This window comes from Talpa occidentalis, unplaced genomic scaffold (genome assembly GCF_014898055.3).
Source record: "Talpa occidentalis isolate TD23 unplaced genomic scaffold, MPIMG_talOcc4v2.1 talOcc4.11, whole genome shotgun sequence".
Lineage (NCBI taxonomy): Eukaryota > Metazoa > Chordata > Mammalia > Eulipotyphla > Talpidae > Talpa > Talpa occidentalis.
This window is the reverse complement of record NW_023601104.1, coordinates 100547006-100572110: the sequence shown is the minus strand read 5'-3', so window position 1 is coordinate 100572110 and position 25105 is coordinate 100547006. Positions and strand designations below refer to the sequence as shown.

Here is a 25105-nt window from a genome sequence, read left to right as displayed (position 1 = left end):
TCCTGTCTGCAAAGAGCAACACACAGGCTTCTGATCCCCCAGAATGGGATCCCATCAAAAAAAGCCAAAAATTACCGCAAGCCCTTTCTACACTGAGCCGGTTATCATTTGATATTTTCCTAAAAACCTCAAAGAAAATCCTCTATGTAAGTGCTGACCTAAGACATGTTCTACATATTCAAAATAAGAGAATGGAAAAGTAAACATATTGACAAAGAGCAATCGTGTTATTATGGCAATTCTATATTATTTTATCTCATTTTTTATAGTAACACTTAAATATATTGTTCTAGGCATTGTCTAATAAAACTAGGAAATAAAGTGAACATTATGATTATCATTTGTCCACTACTCAGTGTGCACTTGATTGGCGCTGAAATATGGTAGGGCCATGATGCGCTTTGTAATCAGCTTTCCGCACCAATCCAAGGGGTGAATGTCACGTATTTGTAACACAAATCCTATAAAAATTAATCCCCCGAGCACGACAGCTGAGGCAATAGCAATAAGCGTGTGGCCTGGAAAGGGCAGGGGCACTTCATCCACATAAATCTGCAATAGAAAAAAAGCAAAGTCTTTAAGCTTTTTGAATTTAGTCATTCAAAACATTGAACGCCATACAGTGCCCACCCTGGTGCAGACGCTATTCACGATTTAGCAAAATTCTGCCCAGACTTGCAGAGATACTCAACACCCACAACACATAGCAGTGGTTGCTTGTCCATATGGCAAGTAACAAATTGCACGCAATAAGTAGGGAATAAAAGTTCTATTTATGATGTTGTGCCTTTATCCTATGTCTCTAACAGCAGAGCTAGGCAGAAAGAGCACTCACAAGGCAAGAGAACGTTCTGTCTCCCATTTCCGAGGAATGGACAGAGAATAAGCGGGTTCACAGAACACTAGGGGAAGGGAGCACGTGCTCTTTCAAAATATCATCTCTGGAAAATTCTCTGTGCATTCAGAACGTGCCCTCTGCCAGTCTAGAAAATTCACAAAAGCAAGTTCTGAGGCGAGAGAGAGGACGGTGGACAGTAGCACGGAGAGGTGGTTTTTTCTGACACTTGAGGCAAGGATGGAGGACATATATATCAACAGAAGTGGGGCTTATGGAGAGTGAGATGGTTCGAGCCCGGTGGCATCGGTTTTCGCTGTCAGATAGGGAGAATGATCATCCTTTGAGGGAGAAGAAAGTGGAGATGAACGGAAATAGGGCGGTGGGGGATGTGGGACATGCTAAGGACAAGAAAGGACTGATAAGCTGCTTCAGAGTTGGAGTGATAGATGCCACCACCCTCCCAGCGACCCAAGGAGTTACCTGTTTTCTTAAAAACAGTCCCGACCTGCTGTCCATTCAAGGGTACAGTCCCCGCAATTCCTTCCTTACAGTCCCTTTTCAATAGCGCTGCTGTGAATTTTATTGCCTTGCTTTTTATAAATAAGCTTATTTAATAATCTCCTTATCTATGTTGACATAAAAGCCCCTTTTCTGTTTTAGTGAGGGTGCTTTGTTTTGTTTTGTTTTGTTTTTTGAGGGTCCTTTGTTTGCCACTAAGACTCTTTACAGTACTGAATGGGCACCAGAAGTGTTATCCAAATTGTTGAATGTAGTTTTACTTTTCTCTGGCTGTTTTCAAGATTTTTTTTTATCTTTGAGTTTTAGTAGCTTGATTACGATGTGTTTAGCTAGGCATGATTTCATTTTGGGGATCCATTTACCTTCCCGAAGATGGAAATTCATGTTTCACCAAATTTGGGACATTTCCAGGCTTCATTTCTTTAGATTTTTTTTTTTTTTTTTTTGGCACCAATCTCTCCTTCCTGTCCTTCATGGTCTCTGGCGACATAAATGTTAAACCGTTTCACACTATCATACAAGTTCCTGAGGCATTTTTTTACTTTTTAAAATCCTTTTTCTGCAGGTTGAATTTCTGCTGATTTATTTTCAAACTCATTGACATTTTCTCTACTATATCCATTCTGCTCTTGAATGCCTAGCTAATGACTTTCATTTTTTAAATATTATATTTTTAAGTTTTAGAATTTCCACTTGGTCTCTTTTTTATAGCTTTTATTTGTCTACTTAAATTTTCTCTTTCCAATCATTTCAAAAGTGTTTACCTTTGCAGCAGAGGAATTATTTCTAATAATTCCATTTGTTACTTGTTGATTGTCTCCTCATAAGTGATCACATTTTCTTAAGTCTTAGTATATTGAGTAATTTCGATTTGTACCCCGGACGTTTAAACTATTATGCTGTAAGATTCTGGGTCCTGTTAAAAATTCCTATTTTCCTGTTATTCATTTTTATGGATCTTCTTTGCTTCTTGAAGCTTCTTTTCCTTGCACTGACACATCTTTTCATGCTGAACATTTTCCTCAAGCATTTTTTTAAAGTTCTGCCTACAGTAGATTTTATTTGTTTTCCTTCATCTAAGAATACCTTTACTTTTCCTTTGTTCTTGAAGGATATTTTAACTAAATATAGAATTCTGGATTGATAGTCATTTCTCTGCACACTGCTGGGCATATTGAAAATGTTGTGCTTTAGGGGTTTGTTGTAGCAGACAATCATGCTGGTTGAGCTCAGATCACAAGTGATGCTTTACTTTCTGTGGTTCCATTGTCAGTTCCTTTTTTTTTTTTTTTAAAGATTTATTTATTTATGCAAATACAAGAGCTGGGGTGTAGGCCACAGGTGTGGGGGATGGGAGGTGTGGTGAGAGGATTCACCAGAGACAGAGTGGGGAATAGAACAGGCAGACTGACTGAAATACACTGCTGAGGGGAGCAGTGGGCGAGTCAGGAGAGGTCTGCCGCGCCATGTGGGTAGCTTCCTGGCCAGGGATCGAACTCATGCTGCAGTAGCTGCTGAGACTTAACCCCTTACGCCACCAGGGAGGCCCTGGCAGTTCAGTTTTTGAAGGCTCTGCTATGCTACTGTGGCTTCTGTGATATCCAGGGCTTGTTCTGGAACTTTAGTGGTGTTTACATTATAGTTTATTTTGAAGCTTTTGATATGCTTCCTTAGTTAGGTGTGTTCTGCTTATGTGCTGCCTGGCACTTGTACCGATTCATATCCAGAATTAGGAATTTCCTTCTCTGCCTCTCTTCTCTTAGGGACTTCCCCCATACTTTCTACTACCAGAGACTTTACCCTAGTGCTCTGGGAAGGAAGTCATGAGGAGTTTAGCTCCCTGTACTATTGTGCTATTGCCTGAAACAGGGACTGTTTTTGGGAGGAAAGAAGTAAGGAAAGAGAGAAAACATTCATTTTACCTGAAATTCATCAACTAAGTTACAAAAGGTGACCCCTGGAACAACGGACATTCTGAAGTGAAAAAGCTCAGAGCCCTGTGGGAGAAACACATCTGGTCACCAGCAGCATCGACATGTATGTTACTTTAAGAAAAACTATACGGCGGTCACTTTCCCTGCAGCTGTAGCTTGGGGAAATTTCAGGCTGCTTCTGACTCTTGGGCATATACATCATGTATCAAAATGGAAATGGAGACCTAAAGACAAGAGTGTGCAACAGAGGGATCTGATAGCACACAGCAGGTAGTGTACAGCAGCTCTCTTCCTCTCTCTCTATATATATATTTACACACACAGAAACATAAGGCCCAACAGGGTCTTGAAGAGCACTTTGGGCTCCTCTTCCCATTCATGTTTTTGGCTTGCTCCATACATTTTATTGGCTTTAACGACAATGACCTAGATTATGGTAACTTCATGTGTTCTTATGGGCAGCCAGAACCAGAAGACAAATGTCTGTACAACCAGGTGGAATATTAAGTGCATTTCCCCTCCCCCGGTTACTTTTAGAAATATCCATTCTGTTCCACCTAGCTCTGTAATCTACTTGTCTTTTCTATCAGCTCAAAAAATAGAAGTTAATGTTAAATTTGACTGTCAGATATCTTTAGAAATAATAGTATCAAGGGAAATGGAGGAAAAATAAACATTCTCCATATACTTTAAAGATGCTATTTTCACCATTCCTGGATACCTTTACTTTAAAACTGAAACCAATCTTAGTTTAGACATGAATATTTTATCTGAAATTAAAACAGGAGAAATAAAAATGCTGTCCACTTACCCTTATACTTAAGTTGAGGCCTGAAGGATTATACACTGAAGCATTAAGATTTTGTTCTAAGAAAATTTTCAATATTTTTACATTTTCTGGTACAGTTTGTTCTAAAAGCACATAAAGTATATTTTAAGCACATTTAGCTTATTTTCTTATTTTATATAAAATATGTCACATACAATTAAGGTTCAATGAATGAGTATACTCTATAACATGGCTAAGTTATTCCAGACTTTCAGCTCTTCTTGACTTTGCAGAAGATCTAGTTAGGTGAAATTAGGACTAATATCTCACATGGCATCCTTTTTTTTTTAAGATTTATTTATTTATACAAGAACCGGGGTATAGGCCAGATGTGCGGGAGGGTGAGAGGATTCACTAGAGACAGAGCGGGGAACAGAACAGGCAGACTGATGAAATGCACTGCTGAGGGGAGCAGTGGGTGAGACAGGAGAGGTCTGCTTCGCCTTGTGGGTTGCTCCATGGCCGGCAGGGATCGAACCCGCACTGCAGAGGCTGCGGACAGCTTCGCAGCGTGGCGCTCAACTGCCTGCACCACCAGGGAGGCCCTCACATGTTATCTTCTTAAGGGCATTATTAAGGTCAAAACCTCTGACCACCTTCATTTGGGTTGACCTCTCCTGCTAGCCCCACGATCGTGACCAGCTCTGATCTGCACACACTTGGTGTCTGCAGCAATGAAATAATTTCAGGACCACTTTAGTGGTTGATAAATGATTTTCAATAAGATGGCAGAAAACTTTCACACTATAATCACTTAAATCTTTTCTAAAAGAAGTGGTCAGTTACTTCCACCTTACTTGTAATTCTTTCTAAAGCCAGATATGTAGTGTAGGGGTTAGACATTATAGAAGTGTAATTGTACATAGTATTTAAAGGGGGAAAAAAACATTTCATTGTACCATTTGTCAACTTCCATGTTGTAAATACTCTCACCAAGGCCAATTTCAAGCTACTATTAGTTTAATAATCATTTTGTAAAATGCTTGAATATTTAATAATTAGAGGTAATAGCAGTTAGTAATAGCAGGCACCAGCAGACCACAGAAAATAGGGATGTTAGTTAAAGCAAAACATTTAGTCATTTTCTGTCTTGTATTTTACAATTCAAAAATGCATATGTTGGACAGAGCAAGACATACTGAATACCAAATGTTTAGATATTTGGTAACATATTTTTTAAAGATTTATTTATTTATACAAAAACTGGGGTATGGTCAGAGGCATGGGAGGGTGAGAGAATTCACCAGAGACAGAGTGGGGAACAGAACAGGCAGACAGACTGAAATACACTGCTGAGGGGAGCAGCAGGCAAGGCAGGAGAGGTCTGCTGCGCCATGTGGGTTTCCCCCTGGACGGCCGGGAATTGAACCCACACTGCAGAGGCTGCAGACACCTTCACAGGGCGGCGCTCAACCCGCTGTGCCATTGGGAGGCCCTATTTGGTAACATATTAATGACTGATTAAAATAAATCTATATCCATCCATCCATCTCCTTAAACTTCATACATGGACAAGCATACAATGTGCAAAAGAAAGTTGTATATCTGAAGTTAAATTGAATTGCGTTCAATTTCATTTTTCATATATAAAAATATTTCTGGGCCTCCCCTGGTGGCGCAGCGGTTGAGCGCTGGGCTGACAGGCTGCCCGCAGCCTCTGCAGCGCCGGTTTGTTCCCTGGCCACGGTGAGGGTCCCACAAAAAAATAAATAAATAAAATCAGTCAATATTAAAAAAAAAAATTTCTGCATCTTTCAATTAGTTTGCCATAAAACCTTTTAGAAACTTTTCTCACATAATTAGAAGATAGTGCCTATAGCTTATCTGAAATCACTTTACAACCTCCTCTGCACCACAAAATAAGCTGGAAGGAGCCACTAGACCATCATGCACCACAAACTCAAGCAATCATTTTTGCTATTGGTCTATAAAATGGCTTTCAATGTATTACAGTTCAAATTCTTCAAAATTATTTGATGTCATAGAACCCAGGTCACTGTGTGCTAGAGTAAGGGGGAGGCAACAAAGTAAAAATAAGATGCCAATTGATCAGAATTCTTTTCCAAAGATCTCCTGACCACCTCTTGTGTAGACAGATTTTGTACACCACTTATCTAGGTAAAAACAACATTACTGACATAATAAAATAATTAGAGAAGAAAGAAAATTCTACTTAGTTTCCAGTTTCCCCTTCCGTTCACTTCAGTTATAGTGACCAGATAATGATTTGGCAATGGGTTGGATCCATCTTCACTGTGAATTTCCAAGGTAATTGGATAGTTGGTGACCGGAAACTTATAACGAGGAACCTAAAATACAAACTCCAAGAATGAATATAAATTTGGAAATTTCAAACCTAACTTAATTTCCTGGTAAAGAATGAATATATATATATTCCCAAGAATTTGGGTATTCTAAATGAAATGTGCTTAGGGCTTCTGTCTGCATGAAAAAAAAAAAAAAATCTGTCTTACAGCAGAATCAATGTGAATTTCAAATGTGATACGCAAACATTGTGGAGCAAAACTCATAACTTTTTATAGGTTTTTTTGAAACAGGAATTTACTATGATGTTATTCAAACTTTTTCGGCTAACCCATATCCCATAAAGCTCTGCCCAACTGGATCTTGCTTACCTTCTTTATACCCTCCTCCACCATAAGTTACGATCTTTCAGCCACACTCTTTATTTATTTATTTTTTAAATAATAAATTTTATTTTTATATTCCCCATACAATTGCAGCCCCCCCATTCTGACCCCAATCCTTCCCCTCCCACCCCCGCCCCCCTAAAAGTGTCTCTGGTTCGTAGTTTTTTGTTGATTTTGATTTTCACTTTTTTATAGTTATTCATTTTCCGGGTCCCTTATTTAAGTTTTCTAGATTCCTGCTATGAGTGAGACCATCCGGGATTTTTCTTTTTCTTTTTGGCTTATTTCGCTGAGCATGATCCCTTCCAGCGCCATCTATGTTGCTGCAAATTGCATGTGTTTATCTTTTTTGAATTCAGCCACACTCTTTAAATTGAAGTTCTAGAGAAAGTTTTCAAATCTAGTTTCATCACATACGAATGATGAGTTTTTGGCAAGTTACCTGGATTTTATGTGTTTCAAATAAAATGAGAAAATCATGAAGAAGCCTTAGAGCAGAGTTTTGCAGAAACTCCTCAAGAAATAACACAGTTGCTCAGCAAGGAGGGAGTTGCAGCAGTATATAATAACAACTCTTTCAATTTAGTGAATGTCCACTCTGTGCCTGACATAATGTGCGTGTATAGAAAATATATATAAATATATCAATTTATATATAAATATACAAAGTATATAAAATATATAAATTAATAATTAAAATATTTTATATATATATATATATATATATGGTCTCATAAGGTTTTTGAAATAGATCTACTTGAAAGTTATACCAAGGGCACACTTGTCTCAGCTAATGTAAACAGCAAAATCAACTTGATATACCTTTGAATGCTTTGAGACTAAGAAAATGAAATATTTGAGATAGAACCTAGTCTTAACCAACATATTATACTGTGTTCTGTTTTGTCACGACTGCCAGACTGAGCTCCAGATTCTAGATCCTTGAATCCTGGAAGCTGATGCGTGTTAAATACTTAATAATTGCTTTAATAAATCAGAATTCACCACAATCTAGTATATTATTTTATGGATTACAAACTGCTTTCATATTCATGACATAGACCTCAGAAACATCTCTGAGGAAGCAAAGAAGGAAAGAAAACAAAGGTGAATATAAACAGCTGGGACTACATCAAATGAAAAAGCTTCTGTACTGCAAAAGAGACAGCAAGCAAAATGAAGTGAACCTCACTGCATGGGAGAAAATATTTGCACACCATACAACTGATGAGGAACTGATAGCAAATCTCTACAAAGAGCTCACCCAGCTCACCAAAAACAAAAGAAACCACCCAATCAAAAAATAGGCAAAAGAGCAGAAAAGACACTTCTCCAAAGAAAATTTGCAAATGGCCAACAGGCATATGAAAAAATATTCAACATCACTTATGTGAGGGACAAGCAAATCAAAATCACAATGAGATACCACCTCACACCTGTGAGAATGGCCCATATTAAAAAAGCTAGAAACAACAAGTGCTGGCGAGGATGTGGTGAAAAGGGAACCCTCTTACACTCTGCTGGGAATGTAAACTGGTCCAGCCACTCTGAAATCTGTGTGGAGATTCCGCAAAAGACTATAAATGGATCTAACGTAAGACCCAGCAATTCCTCTCCTCAGGGTCTACCCAAAAGACACAAAAACATTAATGCGAGAGGAAACCTGCACTATGTTTATTGCAGCACTATTTACAATAGCCAAGACATGGAAACAACCTAAATAGCCCCAAATAGATGAATGGATCAAGAAGATGTGAGATATATATATGCAATGGAATACTACTCAGCAATCAAAAAAGATAAACTTATGCCATTTGTGCAACATGGGTGGAGCTGGAATGGACTGTGCTAAGCAAAATAAGTCAGGAGGAAAAGCATAATTAGTGGACAGTTTCATTTGTACACGGAATATAGAGAAACCAAATAAAATGTCAGGAAAAAAGACAAAACTTGGAAGCGGACCATAGATCTGAGGCATCCAGCAGGGGAGGGGCAGGAAAGGGGATCAAACAGGGGAGGAAAGAACACAAGGGATTGTGGGGAGGGGCCACAGGTGCTGTGCGGAGGGAGAACGACAGGGACTTATACCCAAGGGGAGAAGTCAAACCCTCTCCAAAATTAAACAATGATGTAAGACAATAGCGTTTATTTCAAAAATTGCTTTCACAGGATAAGTAAGCATGTGTGTTTATAAGAATCCTGTGAAATGGACAGGGCAGTGAAGGTTTTATTTTATTTTACAGATGAGGTTCGTTAATCTAAGGACACTTAAATCCAGATCTTTTTAGTTCAGTGTCATAACAAGACATTATTTCTTGTCATGTGTAGCCAAATGCACATTGCTAGATCTTATTAATATAAAAATACTTTGGCTTCAAATAATTAAGAGTTATCTTACCTTTTCTCTACAGTCTGAGAAAGCAACAGCATATGAAAACTTCTGATCATGTGTGCAATTACACGACTCCCGATTGGACTTACCAGCACACTGTTTGTATTTACCTGAGTTCTGCAAATTAAATCATATAGGTTGACTTGCTTTTATTTGGTGGGGGGAGGCAGAATTTCTGCAAACTGAGTAAATGTTCAATAAACACTTGTTTCCTGAATGACTAAAATCCCTGAGAGGTTTAAAGGGAAAATAATAATAATAAAGGTAGAGTAAAAATATAGTAGCTCTGAATTTTGTCTCCTTGTTCATTTGAATCCAAGTACTCCTCCACTGCTATACAATTTACCTCAGGAGACTGGATGGGACCTAGAAAGCCCGTGTTGCTCTGAAGGCCGCTTCTTGGACCCCTGAGCTCACTGCTCTCGGGCCCTCCCATTGCAGGCATGAACACAGAGGCCCAGAGGAGCTGACATGATATTACAGACACCAGACCACACTCTCCAAGCCTGTTTCAGACCTGTTTGTCCTCACAGCACTCACAAAGGATGTTCAAAATTGCCACAGGAACTGTCCTGTCATTCGTTTTCTACCCAGTCACTCTCACTGGAGATTGGTTTATTTCACCTTTTTCAAAGAACTGACTCTTGAATTCGATAATCAACTCTTTTCAGTTTGCTTTTTCAATTTGTGTTCCTTTGTTTCCACCACCTGAGACCTCTAGCAGTTGTGGAAGAGGCGTCTCTGATTCTATTTGCTTTCTCTTTTTGGAATTCCCTGCTCTCTGAATAGAACTCTTTCTCCCCCCCCCCCCCCACACCCCCCCCCCCCCCCGCTTGCTCTCTAGTTTTCTTTGAAAATATGTTCACCAAGAAAGGGTGTAGATGTTAGTCATTTTCAGTTCAATCTACTTTGGTAAAAATACAATGTGACAAAGTTAATTTGTATATCAGGAGCCACACAATGATGCTGCCCCCATGCACAAAATGGTTCATGCTACAAATCTAAGCCTAAAGCAGCCTGTATTCCCAGAAGCCTGACAGCAACCACCTCCCTCCAGCTCTGCTTCACGACTACCTTACCTCACAGAACAGCACCTGCTAGCCTCAGAAGGAATCCCTGACCTTCTAGTCGACCACACCCTGCTCCCGCATCACCTCTTCTAACGTTCTACAAAATGTGCTCTTGCCCAAAACCCCTCAAGAAGAAAGCTCTGCATTCCCCATCCCATGAATACAGGACACCCAACTCATTACTGAATTATTTTAGTTTTGTCATTTGACAAATGTGTGTTTTTTTTTAAAGATTTATTTATATATGCATACAAGAGCTGGGGTGTAGGCCAGGCCAGAGGTGTGTGTGTATGGGGGGGGGGGTGAGAGGATTCCCCAGAGACAGTGTGGGGAGCAGAACAGACAGATCTTCTGAAACACACTGCTGAGGGGAGCAGCGGGAGAGACAAGAGAGGTCTGCTGCGCCATTTGGGTCACCTCCCTGTCCGGGGATCAAACTTGTGCTGCAGTGGCTGAGGACAGATTTATAGTGCTGAGACTTAGCCCCTTGTGCCCCCAGGGAGGCCCAAATGTGTATATTTTAAAACACAAGTAGGCAAGCAAGTCACTTCCTGGCTTAAACTCGTTGGGTGGTTCTTGATCTTTCTTAGGGTAAAATTAAAGACCCTCTCCAGGGCCTACAACAACCCTGTGGCATTAGGGCCTACTCTCTCCAGCCTGATTTAGTGCTTCCCTGTGCTCCTCCTGGTCTTTGAATCCTTCAAAATCATTGAGCTCTTGCCCATATCTGCCCTTTGTGCTGGGTGTTCCTTTAGCCTGGAATGCGCTGGGTCTTTCTCCCTCTTTTGTTTTTCTCCTTGTCCCTTGTTTGGTTAATCCCCATTCACCTTTCAGGCATCAAGGATCCACAGTCACATTGCTTGCTTTGTGTCCAGCTCTAGTACTTGTCTAGCTTAAACTCTGGGATAGATCAGGATTAACCATAGAGATATTTTAATGCAGATTTTGGGACCATACCCTATAGCTTCTGATTCAGTAATGAGGTGAGATTGAGAAAGTAGCATTGTAGAAATATTTCCAGATAATTCTGGCTTAGATTCCACTGTGCCATACTGACACTAGTTAATTTACACAACTCCTTGTTTAAATTCTCCTGGCAGGAGTTTAAATGTGTCTCTGTTGGGGCCTCCCTGGTGGCACAAGGGGTTAAGCACAGCACTATGAAGCAGTCCGCAGCCTCTGCAGCATGAGCTAGATCCCTAGCCAGCCAGGGAGTGACCCACATGGTGAGGCAAACCTCTCCCTGTCTCCCTGCTGCTCCCCCCAGCAGTGTACTTCAGTCAGTCTGCCTGTTCTGTTCCCCACTCTGTCTCTGGCGGATCCTCTCACCCCCCCGCATCTCTGGCCTGTACCCCAGCTCCTGTATGCATAAATAAATCTTTAAAAAAAATAAATGTGTCTATGTTGAAGCAAAACCTTCCTTTTAAACACACCCCGTTCCTTTCACAAGGTTGCAGACATGAGGAAAGTGTTTGGAGCTCCTTTCATTAGGATTTTTCACCCCACCAATCCCTTTGAAATCCAAATGGGAGATAGAGAGAAGTCAGTGGGGCTGGGATTAGTGGTGATGGGTGAGGTCCATCTAGACTTCTTGATTTCAAAAATGTGTTCAGGAGTATGAGTAAGAAGAAGGGAGATTGAAGAAGTAATATAAAAATCAGGGGTAGTATTGACAGCAGTGTGATGATGATGATGATAAGCTGACTTATCAGGGCAGAAGAAACACTGAGCTGAACAAACCTTTTCATTCACCCCTGCAACTAGGTCCATCTGTAACTTTACTGAATGATTTCTTGAACTCAAATGGATACTTGCTTATCTATAGAGAAATTCCTTACCTTTGATTTGTGAAATAGATTTCTTGGTATGGGTTTACTAGGATCTGCATGATAAAAATGATCTGTCAGTGGAATAGCAATTCCCATATTAGATGGAGGCCTGTAATTTATCTGCAAGGGGTCAGGCAAGGAAAATGTGTCATTTATTGTTGTTTTGATTTTCAAGAAAAGCAAATATTTCATTTTTAGCTCCATGTATTAAGGTAAATTTCAATTTTCCTTATATCCCTTACTCTTTGTTTTTCAGAATTTCAACAACCTCAAATTATGGCTATAGTCTGGTTATTTGATTTTATTCAAGTTTGGTTATTTGATTTTTAGTCACAAAAAATTTTTAAGTAATAAATTAGTTAAGAAAGACTAATAATTTACATCTTAAAAAGTCATAGATTCTGACAAGGTAAAAATTGAAATTGTTACTACATTGAGGCCAGTAAGATATGTCAAGATGGTAAACATATGGGCAAATAACTACATAATGAAAAAGCGTAAGATTATGCCACTATAATATAACATAAAATGATACTAAAATGATGAAAATAAGTTACCAAGAAATATCATTATTTTAGAAAGTTTTTACATTTTAGAAATAATCATCAAATCCTCAAAATGACTTGAAGTCATCTGGAGTGTTTTGAGCATCTTAGAAAAGAAATGCTAAAACTGAGGAGCCAACCAATCCCATAAAAGTAGCACATCACTGGTGCCCTTAAAAAAATCTGCTTAAATTTTTTACCGGCAAAGTTTTGATCATATTAAAACCCTGGCTGTCTCTGTGAATGCCACTAGTCCAGTCTTCCAGTGGGATAATATTAATAGGTCTGTGATGCATAAATTTGAGATAACTACAGCTGCTTTTCAATGTTGGCACAAAGGTTGTAACAAAGCACTCAGTCGATGCTCCCCAGACAATCAATGCCAGTGAAGTCCAACCCTGGAAATATCCAAAAAAATCAAAGTTAGGGGCCTCCCCTGGTGGTGCAGTGGTTAAACGCTGTGCTGCGAAGCTGCCCGCAGCCTCTGCAGTGCTCGTTTGATCCCCGGCTGCCAGTGAGGGTCCCACCTGGCGCTCAGACCTCTCCTGCCGTAGCCGCTGCTCCCCTCAGCAGTGTATTTCGTCAGTCTGTCTGTTCTGTTCCCTGCTCTGCCTCTGGTGAATTCTCTCACCCTCTCGAGCTTCTGACTGTGCCCAGTGCTTGTATAAATAAATAAATAAATAAATAAATAAATATTTAGGGGAAAAAAAAAAAAAGAAAGAGTAACTGTTATAGACTGACATATATCCCCTCAAAATTCGTAAGTTGATGTTCTAACCCCCAGTTTCTCAGGATGTCACTGTATTTGGAAATCGGATGCAATTAAGTTAAAATGCATCATTAGGGTGTATGCTAATCCAATCCTCAGTACAAGAGGACTTAGATCTTGTTGGCCTCACCTTCCTGTTAATGAGCCCCCAGGCTAATAGGAATGCAGCCAGTCACCAGGAGCAACAGACCATCCACCCTCCAGGGGCTTCCTGCTTTCAGGCAAGGGCTCCAGAAGCAATTGAAACCTGATGGCCGCACAGACACAGACAGCAAAACTGACCTAGTCGTGACCTAGGACTGATTAGACCGCTAAGAACACACACCCTTGGGTGGAGACCAAAGATGCTAACGAGACATGAAATATGAAGACGCATGTAACCCATCTGCACGTGCCCCAGGGTAGCCCAGCCCCAAACACATTATGATGCTGTCACCTGATACCCCGCCCTGGTAGTCAACCCCATAAAACCAGGATGCTTGCTGCTCTCAGGTCAAGAGAATGTGGCTCAAGGCCTTTCCACTCTTCTACTTCTGTGCGATCTACCATTTCTGCTCTGCTCCTTCTTGAAACCCATTGGCTCTTTCAAAATTTGTGGAGTATAAGTTGGTGAAAGTGAGACAGAGACCCTTTAGGATCTGTACAACTGAGCCCCTTCCATGTGTGAGACATGGTTTTAGATGCCCTACTTAAAGCATGACATTTACTTCTCAAAACAACCCTATGAGGTATTTTTTTCCATCATCTCCATTTTATAGATTAAAAAGCAGCACAGTAACTTCCCCAAATTCTCATTGATAATACCAGAAGTCAGACTGAACTCATTGCATCTTCCTCTTTGAAACTCTATGTCATGCTGCTACACCACCTTTTGGTCATACCCCAAATGTTACAAGTTCTTAGTCATCCTTGGTCGGTAGGGTTCTGTACAATTTGTCCTTCTTTTTCTTGGTTTATATTCTAAATTTTCTAAAATTAATATTTTTTATAATTAAAGAATATATTACTTGATGTAAATCTTTGCTAGTTGCAGAAATTTCCACTACGTAACTATCAGTATCATCAAAAAAGCCTTCAGCTTTAAATGCCAACAAATTTGGATTTCCAACAATCACAGTCAATAGTGGTTTTTCAACTACTTGAGTATCTAGGGAAACAAGATCAACAATATTAAATCATGAAAATTTAAACAACTGAATAATGATGGGCTAGTCAGTATTCTAGAACATCTATAGTATCAATTATGAAGGCTACATAATAGCTACAAATATTTAATGATTCTTAGAAAAATCGAACTTCATGAATACCGTGTTTCTTCTGAGCAAAATTGCTTCCCTCCACCCCTCAATCCTCAGTGGTATCAAAAAGATGTGGACAGAGGTGGATGACTTTGTAGAGAACCGAAGCACGCATGTTTAACTACGGTGGTGGAACTTTGGTGGTGGGCGCGCTATGGTAACAGTACCTGAAGCGGGGATCCTATGCTTCTAAAATACAAACAGTGATGTAAATCAGCATTACCTCAATAAAAAACATTTAAAAAATCATTTGAAAAATAAAGGGCTGTCAGTCAATTGTTGCCAAGAGAAAACTCCATACGGGTTTGAACACAATCAGGTCAGTTTTGCCTTCAGCCCACTTATTTGCAACCCCTCCCTTCTGGGAAATATAATGAAAAGCTTTATTAATCTGCAAGTCAGAGTTGAGAATTAGTAATTAATGTGCCTGAAATCTCATCTACAGCAGTGTCCCCTACGCCAAAATGATCGGGTCATTCTTCCTAAATTTTAACTGGGGATTTTGTTAAAACTCAGGATTCTGATTTAGCAAGTCTGGGGAGGGGCATGGGAGTTCACGTGATGATCTGAGCTAAGTATACATTGGAATAGTGTTGAATCTGTAGATTGCTTTTGGTAGGATGGACATTTTAATAATGTTAATTCTTCCAATCCATGAGCAGGGGATGTCTTTCCATTTCTTTGTGTCTTCTTCTATTTCTTTTAACAGTGTTTTATTATTTTCTTTGTGTAAGTCTTTCACCTCTCTTGATAGGTTTGTTCTCATGTATTTGATTTTTTTGTTTCAATTATAAAAGGGATGGATTTTTTGATTTCCTCTTCTTCAGACTGATTGTGTATAGGAAGGCTACTGATTTTTTGTGTTGATTTTGTATCCTGCTACTTTACTGAACTGGTTGATTATTTTGAGTAGTTTTGCTGTGGAGTTTTTAGGGTTCTCTATATATATATTATCATATTATATCGTCTGCAAATAGTGATAGTTTTACTTCTTCTTTCCCTATCTGGATTCCTTGTATATGTCTTTCTCTTGTCTTATTTCCCTGGCTAGGACCTCCAGTATTATATTGAAGAGCAGTGGTGAGAAAGGACATCCTTGTCTTGCTCCTAATCTTTTTTTTTTTTAAGATTTATTTATTTATTTACACAAGCACTGGGTACAGTCAGAAGCGCTGGAGGGTGAGAGAATTCACCAGAGCCAGAGCGGGGAGCAGAACAGGCAGACAGGCGAAGTACACTGCTGAGGGGAGCAGCGGGCGGCAGGAGAGGTCTGCACACCATGTGGGACCCTCGCCTGTGGCCTGGGATTGAACCGGTGCTGCAGAGGCTGCGGGCAGCTTCGCAGCCCTGCTCAACCGCTGCACCACCAGGGGAGGCCCTTCTTGCTCCTAATCTTAAAGGAAGGGCAAGGGCCTTTAGCTTTTCGCCATTGAGAATAATATTGGCGGTGGGTTTGTTGTAATTGGCTTTTATCATGTTAAAGTAGGTTCCTTCTAACAAGAGAGTGAAGACTTGTTGGGGGCTGGAGGCCTGACCGCCTCCTGGCCACCGCCCCCCACCCTGGTACATGCCTGGTACACACCTGGATTTACCTGGTAAATCCCAATTAAAGCCAGCAAAAGCCACCGAGGGCTCCAGGACTCTCTTCCTTTACCCGGTCTGCTCGGGTCATAGAAATCCTGCTCCGTCCCTTCCTGCCCACTACAGGATGGTCGCCGGGTTCTGAGCTTCCTCTCTTTCTGTCCTCTTTTATGGCAGCTTTCCCCTTTGGGCAGTTTGCCAGAGTCGCCCGTTTATCTTTCGTGTCCTGGTTTTTGCAGGGACCTGCTGCTTTTCCCCCCTATTAACTTTTTTTTTTTTATGGGAGAACCTAACCTCAGCATTTCCCCCACCGCCCTGTTGACCTAACACCCTCTCAATGAGAAAGGATTCTAATGATTTTAGAAAGAAGTTTTGCAGGATATTTAGGTTACAGAATAGATGGGCATAGAAGCAGATGACCTCCCATTTTTTTCAAAACCTGTAATTTTCATTTATATAGGTGGTATTTAGTTCTGCTTCGCACATAGCCTCTTAAAATGCAGTGCTTTGTCCTTTCACTATGATTTGTATATCATATTTTTATCTCTTTAAGGGTTTTATGTATATTTATTTTGTGGTGTTTCTATTATTTCAAGTTCTTGGAGATTAAATTTTTCTGTTCCCTGGGTCTGTTAGAATACCCTTATATTCCGTCATCTCCTTACACAGTTTTAAAATCATTTTCTTCAATTCACGTTCAATGAAGATTGATTTTTCCATGAAGTCCCTGTTACTTGCGTTATGAAAGGATTCCCACAGGAGGCACTGTTCCTGCTCATGCTGGGGTGAAAATTCTCAACTAGAGGTTCTGGTACCTGGTGGGTTCACTCTGGATGTTCCACAGTCTTGTTGTTGGTTTTGTTTTTTTTTAATAGGAAATTCTTTTCTCCAGTCTGAGTTTTATGAAGGTGATAATCCCCCTGTCTCTTTCTTCGAGTTGGTGAGTCGAGTTTTCTAGTCCCCTCTTTACCGTCCCAGCTTTCTAGTGAGTGATCTTGGTGGCAACTTCCACCATGAAGAAAGTAGGTCCAAGCTACAATGTCTGCCAATGCTTGAGAATTAAAACCCACCCCACTGCCTAGATGTAAAACTCCTACCTGAGCCTCACATCCTACAAGGAGCCATGAATTAACTAATTTCGTTGGCTTTGAGTTCCCTCTTCATTTTCAGCAGCAGGATTTTCTTCTTTTTCTCTCCCTTGCTGCCATCATTCCCTCCTCTCTTTCTCAGTTATTTACTAAATATTTTGTTTTTCTAGTATGTCACTTTTCCATCAATTTTAATACATTTCATATTACTTTTGTAATAAATACCTGGCAAACTGCAGGAAAATAGAATTCTATTTAGAAGTCATTTTTTTGCCTTAAACTTCTTAAAATAATTACAATGCCAAGATAATGAAAATATTTTCTTTTTAAGAGAACAGCAAAAATCCAAAGTAAAATTTGGTAGAAACTTGGCCTGTTAACTATATTTTTCTCATTTGTAAAATGAAGATTATAATCTAGGCTTTTAGGGTGGTCATAAATATTAAATTAAAAAGGCATAAAATTGTTAATACAGAGCCTCACACATAGTAAGTGCTCAATAATTGGAAGCTGTTGTTAGTAGGATGTCAGCTGCTAGGAAACCAAGGATAAAGGAACTATCAAAGAGTATATTTCACATCCAAGGAAAGCAAAACAAGATGCTTTTGATGTATCCCAATAAAAATTAACTTACCTTTTGATCCAGGTATGATCTTAACTCTTAAGGCATAAGATTTTCCCAGATCAATGTACTTCAGGACATTAAGGGACAGTGTATTATCAAATAGTCGAAACCAGTAATTACATGGTTTTGAAGATATGTTCCATGTTCGTCCATGCCTTTGCCCAAAGTTGTATAAGAACCAGGAGTTTTCTGGAAAGGTCATATTATGGGGCACTATTTCAGGCATGGTAGCAATAGCTAAGGCATTGTTAGCATCTAAAATATTTGTGATCAGGAAGCTGCTATAACCAGGAATCACCACAGTCTTCTCTATATCCGTATCTTGAAATGAAGATATAACACCAGGAGCTATAAGAAGAATGATTTGGTTTAAAATAAAGCAACTAATGGTGCCAAGCACACATGAACATAACTGATGAATATACTAGTTGAGGTATTAAACTATGGTCTTAACTAGGTTATAGATTTCAGGTTATAATCAATCATTTTATAGAAAGATACATATTCAAACATATCAAGCATAAGCCTATTCTACAAAACTAGTTCTACAAAAATTCTCAGCAGAAAAATAAACCATGTAGGGCTAAGTAAGTGCAAAAAAGCTAATTTATTACAGAACTGTTAAGAGCCTTAATAACCTAGAGTCTTTATTCTGATTCTACAAGAGAAAGGTAACGTAGCCAGAGTTTGCCCAGTGTCTAGAATCTATCTCTCAGAAGGTTAGTTAATCAATATTTGTTGAATTGATGAATCGATGTTGCTTAAGGAAAATGGTGGAGAGTTAGAAGAGGCTCTAGGGCAGGGCCTGAGGGAGCCCCATCATATAAGGAATGCCAAAGGGCAAAGATTTCACGGAGAAGTGATAGGAGTCAGCGAGGATAGGAAGGAAGCCAAAAGAAAGACTGATTCAGGAAGACGAATGTCTATTTAGAGAAGTTTTCAGACATTATTTCATCAAATAGTTTTTCATCCCCCTACCCCTCACTCCTTCGTTCTGACTGTTTGGAATGATCTCTCTCTTTTTAAAAGATTTATTTCTTTCTTTATACAAGCACTGGGCACAGTCAGAAGTGCGGGAGGGTGAGAGAATTCACCAGAGACAGATCGGGGAACAGAACAGGCAGACTGATGAAACACACTGCTGAGGGGAGTAGCGGGCACAGCAGGAGAGGTCTACATGCCACGTGGGACCCTCCCCGGCAGCCGGGGACAGGCGGCCGGGGACAGAACCGTCGCTGCAGAGGCTGCGGGCAGCTTTGCAGCCCAGCGCTCAACCGCTGCGCCACCAGGGAAGGCCCCAGAATGATCTCTTTAGTCCAACAGTCTTTCCTGAACTTCAGGCCTGTCTTTCTATATATCCACTTAATCTCTCCACTTTTATGAGTAACAGGTATCTTCCATTTAATATGATCTCTCAACTGATTATTCCAACAGTCTCTTAAATAATTTTTCTGCTTTCTTTCTTGCCCTTTCTCCATGAGTGCCCAGTCTATTCTCAACACAGCAAAATGAGGCAAAAAAGTTATGACTAGGTTTTAACATATTAAAATAAAGAATTCCTCCAGGAATCTAAGTCCATGGAGACATCTATAGATTACCAACTGAACTAAATTTTGAAAACTACTAATGTATAAATGAGCATGAAAAGCCTTCCCAAAAGATAACTTTTCATTTTTTCTACCACTAGGGATGTATATTACACTTACATTGCAACTGAAGTGTAAGTTTATAGGAATCTCCATCACTTTGAATTTTAAGGGAACTAAGCAAACAAGTGCTCTCATTTGCTTCCTCTAGTCCAAAAGGCTCTGTAATTTCTGCAGTAGCGGAGGACAAAAATCCTTCAGAAGTGTCATATTTCACTATCTCTTTTATGTAAGCTGTTCCAGTTTTCCTAAAAGACAAGCCAACAAACATTAAGCAATTTGGGCAAAAAACAGTGGCTAAATGAGGAAATTGTGAGTATATAATTTATAAATAAAATGTACTACAATGGGTAACAAATGAACATTTAATTAGCATTTGTTCAATCTTATTAATAATCAATGAAATCCAAATTACAGAAATGGGATATAATTTTTCATCAATCAAATTAGCAATTATTTTGAAACGACAGGTTTCCAAAGCTGCAAGAACTGAATAGAGATAGACTTTCATCCACTACTAGTGGGATTGTAAATTGGCACCAGCTTCCTAGAAAGCCATTTGACATTATGCACGAAGATCTCTAACATTCTCTCCCTCTTTGATTCTGTTAGTCTATTGATAGGGCTCTAGCCTAAGGAAATATGCTGAAACACAAGAGAGAAGAACAGTTTTCCACACAAAAATGCTTATTGCAGCATTCTGATAATTGTTAGAAGTAAGAGATTTCAGCAATAGGAAAGTTAAATAAATTCTACTACTTGATTTTACCTAGACAAAAATGTAACTATTTTAAAAATAGTATTTAAAAGTTTTAGCTACACAAGGAAAGTGTTCTTACAGAATGTCTAAGTGAAAAAAGCATGGTAGAAAATGTTACGCATGTTATGCATATTAAAAGGACTAATTATTAATTCATTAAGGTACTAGCCATCATGATTTCAAGTGTTTTGTTTTTATTTATCTATGTTTTAAGAAATTTCTATCATGAACACATACTTTATAATCAAGAAAACCAATCGACTTTAAAAATGCTCAACTAGGATATCCATAAATGAAAATAGATCTTGACACAGACCTGATTCCCTTCATAAAAATTAACTCAAAATGGATCATAGACTTAAATATAAAATGCAAAACTTTAAAATTCCTAAAAAGTAATATAGGAGGAAATCTAGATATGCCTGGGTGTAGTGATGACTTTATATACAAACCAAAGGCACAATCCTGGAAATAAAAATATTGATAAGCCATACTTTATAAAGTTAAAAACTTCTGCCTGGTGACTCACCCAGCAGGCCCCTGCAGACCCTGTGGCGTCCTGGTCTGGGACCCGGAAGTAACCCCACCGCTGCAGGCCCCCCCAGACTTCAACAGGGTTGACACGGAGGAGATTCGTGCTACATTGAACAGGAAGTGGCTGGAGAGAGGACCCTGGGGATTGTGGCCTGGGCTGGGGAACACCAGTGGGAGGGCTGTCCTGGAGAGGCCTGGAGGCTGGTAGAGGAAACTCCTTTGAAAGAGGGGGAAACCTAGTGGAAGAGCTGGGGTGCTCCCCACAGGCTGCCCCCAGGTAAAAATAACAGCAGAGCGGGCATTCTGACCTGCACTCCCAGGAGCTTACCTTGTACGGAGCACTTAGAGCGCAGGGACCACTGGGTCTAGCATCCCACGCCCCAGAAAGGAGCGAAATCAGGGATGCCACAAACACAAGCCAGCCCTGCCCCAACTCACCCACACCAACAGCTGCCAAATGGCCAGCGATTCCACTCGTAGATGGAAGAACTCAAAGGGCACAAAAACACTAATTTGAAAGGACACAGGTACGCCCATGTTCTCTGCAGCAAATTTACAAAAGTCAAGTGATGGAAGCAACCGAAGTGTCTGACCACAGATGAGTGGATCAGCAAGATGTGACACGTGTACCTGATGTAATACTACTCAGCTATAAAAAGAGATGAACTCTGCTCTGCCAGTCAGACAGACGTGTTTGTCTGTTGGATACAGGAGAACGTCCTGAGTGAACACCGTGGAGAGGCAGCAGCTGGGCGAGCCCAGAACTTTCTGAATGCTCAGGATGGCAAGCCCACATTTCTGCAGCTGGTCTGATGGTGCTGATCCAACTGGCCCATGATTCTCAAATCAGGGCAGGGTACAAGACGCCGTGGCATTTATAAACGTGTCTGGCTTGTGAGGTGTCAAAAGAAGACCTACTCTATTGAGTAAAAATTATTCCAAAAAGCAAGCTCAAACTTTAGACTCTAGAAACCAGCGTGTCGTCTAAATAAGCAGAAGGCAGATCAGTAACTACCCAGAGTGTAACATTTTCCCCAGATGAATGTAGTCGAATTTCCTGGTGTGTATTTTGTCCTTGGGTGCATTCACTGGTACGTAGGCGTAGAAGATCATTTTGTTGGAGGTGAGGTACTGCGGAGCAAGTGCAGTCTCGAAGCCCATGTCAGGAGCCTGGGACAGAAAGGGGAGAAAAGAGAAGCAACTTCGACTATGTGACATTTCAGCTCTTTGGCATTTCGGAGTGAGAATAACAGGTCGGATGCAGCTCACATCCAAGCGCTACTGCCCTGTATCCAAGGCACACCTGTGTGTGCGCGAGGGGAAATGCACTTTTTTCCTGAGTAGGAGCAAAAGAAATTCTGGAGAGTAAGACTCTGGAGACGTTTCCTATGGTCTCTGCAGGAGGCTGGAGGGAAGGGGAGACGGGACGTGTGTGTGTGTGTGTGTGTGTGTGTGTGTGTGTGTGTGTGTTTCCAGGTGTGCGTGTATGTGGGGCGGGGGCTGCTGGAGGTCGGGACCGTAGAAGCAGGCTCTCTTTCGGAGTTCCAGTCAGGGGAGGGCGGCCCAGTGCCTCTCCTACTTGAAATCCGCGGCTGAGGCCTCCTGCTAGTGACTTAGCACGACCGTCCCCGCCCTGACTTTGGCGACACAGGCCTTTCTCAGGCTTTGCCGTCAATAAGGGTAGTTCGGCCCAGGTTTCTGACCCTCAGGTCTTGTTTTCCAAACACTGTTCTCTGATCCTGTTCAGCGCTGGGAACCTGCAGGGCCCGAAGAGAGGTGGGGCCAGTCCCCACCAGCTCCAACGCTGGAGTTGCCCTTGCTGCTGGGGCAAGAGGGGTGGGTGTAGTGGTGCAGACCCGCTGGGCACAGACATCAGATGGTGCCTCCCAGCCCCACTGATGGTCGTGCCTCCCTCCTCGTCTCTTAAATTTGGGAACCTCTGAAAAGAGGAGAAAATAGATGCAAGAAATAGATGCAAGAAGAGGAAATGTGGGGCTGAACAGATGGCTTCAGGACTCTTGAAGATTACTGAAAAGACTGAAAGTACGTGGGATTTGGTCCCGCCTTCTAGCCTAGGGCAGCAAGGATAGCTTACACAAAGGGTATGTGCGCCCAGTGACAGGGTTTGGTGACTGACAGCACAGGCCCTGGGACCAGTTGCTTGGATAGATTCCTGATTCCAAGAACTAACTAGTGGTCTGTGTAATTTTGGGTAAATTAATCAGCCTCATGGCGCCTCCTTTTTTCATCAGTAAAATGAGGCTAAACAGAAAGATTAAGAGCCCAGAGGAGTATCTGGCACACAGTGAGGCTCAAAGAAGGCTGGGCCTTATTTTTATCCAAAGAGGGTGCATGCATGGTCTGTTTGGGAGGAGGGAGGTGATAAAATTGGGGGTGAGTTCCTCAAAATTGTCCTGAGTATAAAACCCCCAGCAGTCTTTGATTTTAACAATTTAAACACTCACATAAGAGAGCGAAGACATTGTCTGTGAACTTTGAAGCTGGTGAAAACTTGAGGTAACTGGTTTTTGGTTAGTTGTGTCTGAGCGGAGTCTACACCACAGACTGGCACACACGGGGGTCACAAGGAGGACCCCAACTCGCTCATGAGTGACTCAGGTAGGGGGGCTAACACTGTACTCTCAATGCGGTCTTGGGCTGGCGATCTGGAATGATCTACTAAGAATAGATTCACCTTTTGTTCTATTTCTTTCAGGCCAAAGGACAGATTTTATTAGCTCCAGTCAAAGCAACCTGCTTGATTCTCGCTGATACGGTGACATGAGTCCATTGTCATAGCCCCGTGCCCGATTATGAGCTCCTTTGGCACATCTAGCTCGACAGTGGTACACTGCACATTAAAAATACTAGCAACAGGGGCCTCCCCGGTGGCGCAGCGGTTGAGCGCTGGGTAGCAAAGCTGTCCGTAGCCTCTGCAGCGTCGGTTCGATCCCCGGATGCTCCCCGGCCACCGGAGGAGGGTCCCACATGGCGCGCAGACCTCCCCTGCCGCCCGCTGCTCCCCTCAGCAGTGTACTTCGGTCCTTCTGCCTGCTCTGCTCCCCGCTCTGGCTCTGGTGAATTCTCTCACCCTCCCGCACTTCTGACTGTACCCAGTGCATGTATAAATAAATAAATAAATAAATCTTAAAAAAAAAATACTAGCAACATCTGTATGCGGTATCATCTATGAAGAGAATAAATTCTTCCTATGTTAGCATTATAACCAAGGGGGCAGACTGAATGTGAAAAAAAAGAACTTCAGGTTTACTCAAGGTCACTCTTGGGAGATAGAGAATCATTCCAGATCGCCAGCCCAAGACTGCAGTAAGAGTACGGTGTTAGCCCCCCTACCTGAGTCACTCATGAGCGAGTTGGGGTCCTCCTTGTGACCTCCGTGTGAGCCAGTCTGTGGTGTAGACTCTGCTCAGACACAACTAACCAAAAACCAGTTACCTCAAGTTTTCACAAGCCCACAAAGACCCTGGGTTGGGAGTAGTGGGTCTAGCTTGGCATCTCAGATGGTGTTTTGCTTGAAGATATTTGTAGGAGGATATCTGGGGTGGCGTTAACTTTACACAGCCCTGCATGGGACTTAGAAGAAGGTTTTGGAGGTGTTCTCTGCTACACGGAAGTTTTTCCTTTAGTTAAATAAAGTGCGGAAAAATGAATTTGCGCCCAGAAGAATACTTTCCCCACTTCCCCTGTCATTCTGCGGGTGGAGTGTGGCATCTACTCTCAACACAAGGCTCTTTCAATGCATTAGATCACTGACCTGGCCAAAAAAACCTGTTGTATCTCCAAAGGCTAGTGTATTTCCAACTTCAAAACGCTCTGGAGTCAGTTTATGTATAAACGCCATGTGGTCATAGTATAATGTGAAAATCTTATCGGGAATAGATCCCAGCTCAGTATATCTTTTTATTCCTATTAGGAAAGAAACAGATGTTTTTCTGTTAGTGACAGAATACAACTGGGACGCTCTTGATACCATACCTTGTGGAAACGCCTTCACTGGAAATGAGGGCGGGGGCTGGGCTCAGAGAACCCGGTGACACACACGTTAGTCTTCGTTAGGCCCCTGTTGCTTCAAAAGGTTAAAAATATCCCAGGCTCCAGTTCATTACAGACTTGTGTGCTAAAGCAGGCGAAGGACAGAGTGAGGGGTTGCTTCATCAAGAGATCCAGAAGGAAAGA

The 25105-nt window shown here is 41.1% G+C and overlaps 1 protein-coding gene across 1 annotated transcript in view; it reads right to left on the bottom strand.

Annotated features, from left to right (window-relative positions):
• Positions 1–235: 235 nt before the first annotated feature.
• The window catches only part of CATSPERB (cation channel sperm associated auxiliary subunit beta), a 78389-nt gene continuing 53519 nt past the window's right edge, over positions 236–25105 (bottom strand). The window contains exons 16-27 of the mRNA XM_037504037.2: positions 24684–24835; positions 21924–22078; positions 19675–19862; positions 17978–18316; positions 14384–14523; positions 12808–13005; positions 12072–12182; positions 9170–9280; positions 6294–6429; positions 4103–4203; positions 3280–3354; positions 236–552 (exon numbers count right to left, since the gene is read on the bottom strand). Coding sequence (XP_037359934.1) covers positions 349–552; positions 3280–3354; positions 4103–4203; positions 6294–6429; positions 9170–9280; positions 12072–12182; positions 12808–13005; positions 14384–14523; positions 17978–18316; positions 19675–19862; positions 21924–22078; positions 24684–24835 — 1910 coding nt within the window. The 3' untranslated portion in view covers positions 236–348. The remainder of the gene's footprint in view (positions 553–3279; positions 3355–4102; positions 4204–6293; positions 6430–9169; positions 9281–12071; positions 12183–12807; positions 13006–14383; positions 14524–17977; positions 18317–19674; positions 19863–21923; positions 22079–24683; positions 24836–25105) is intronic.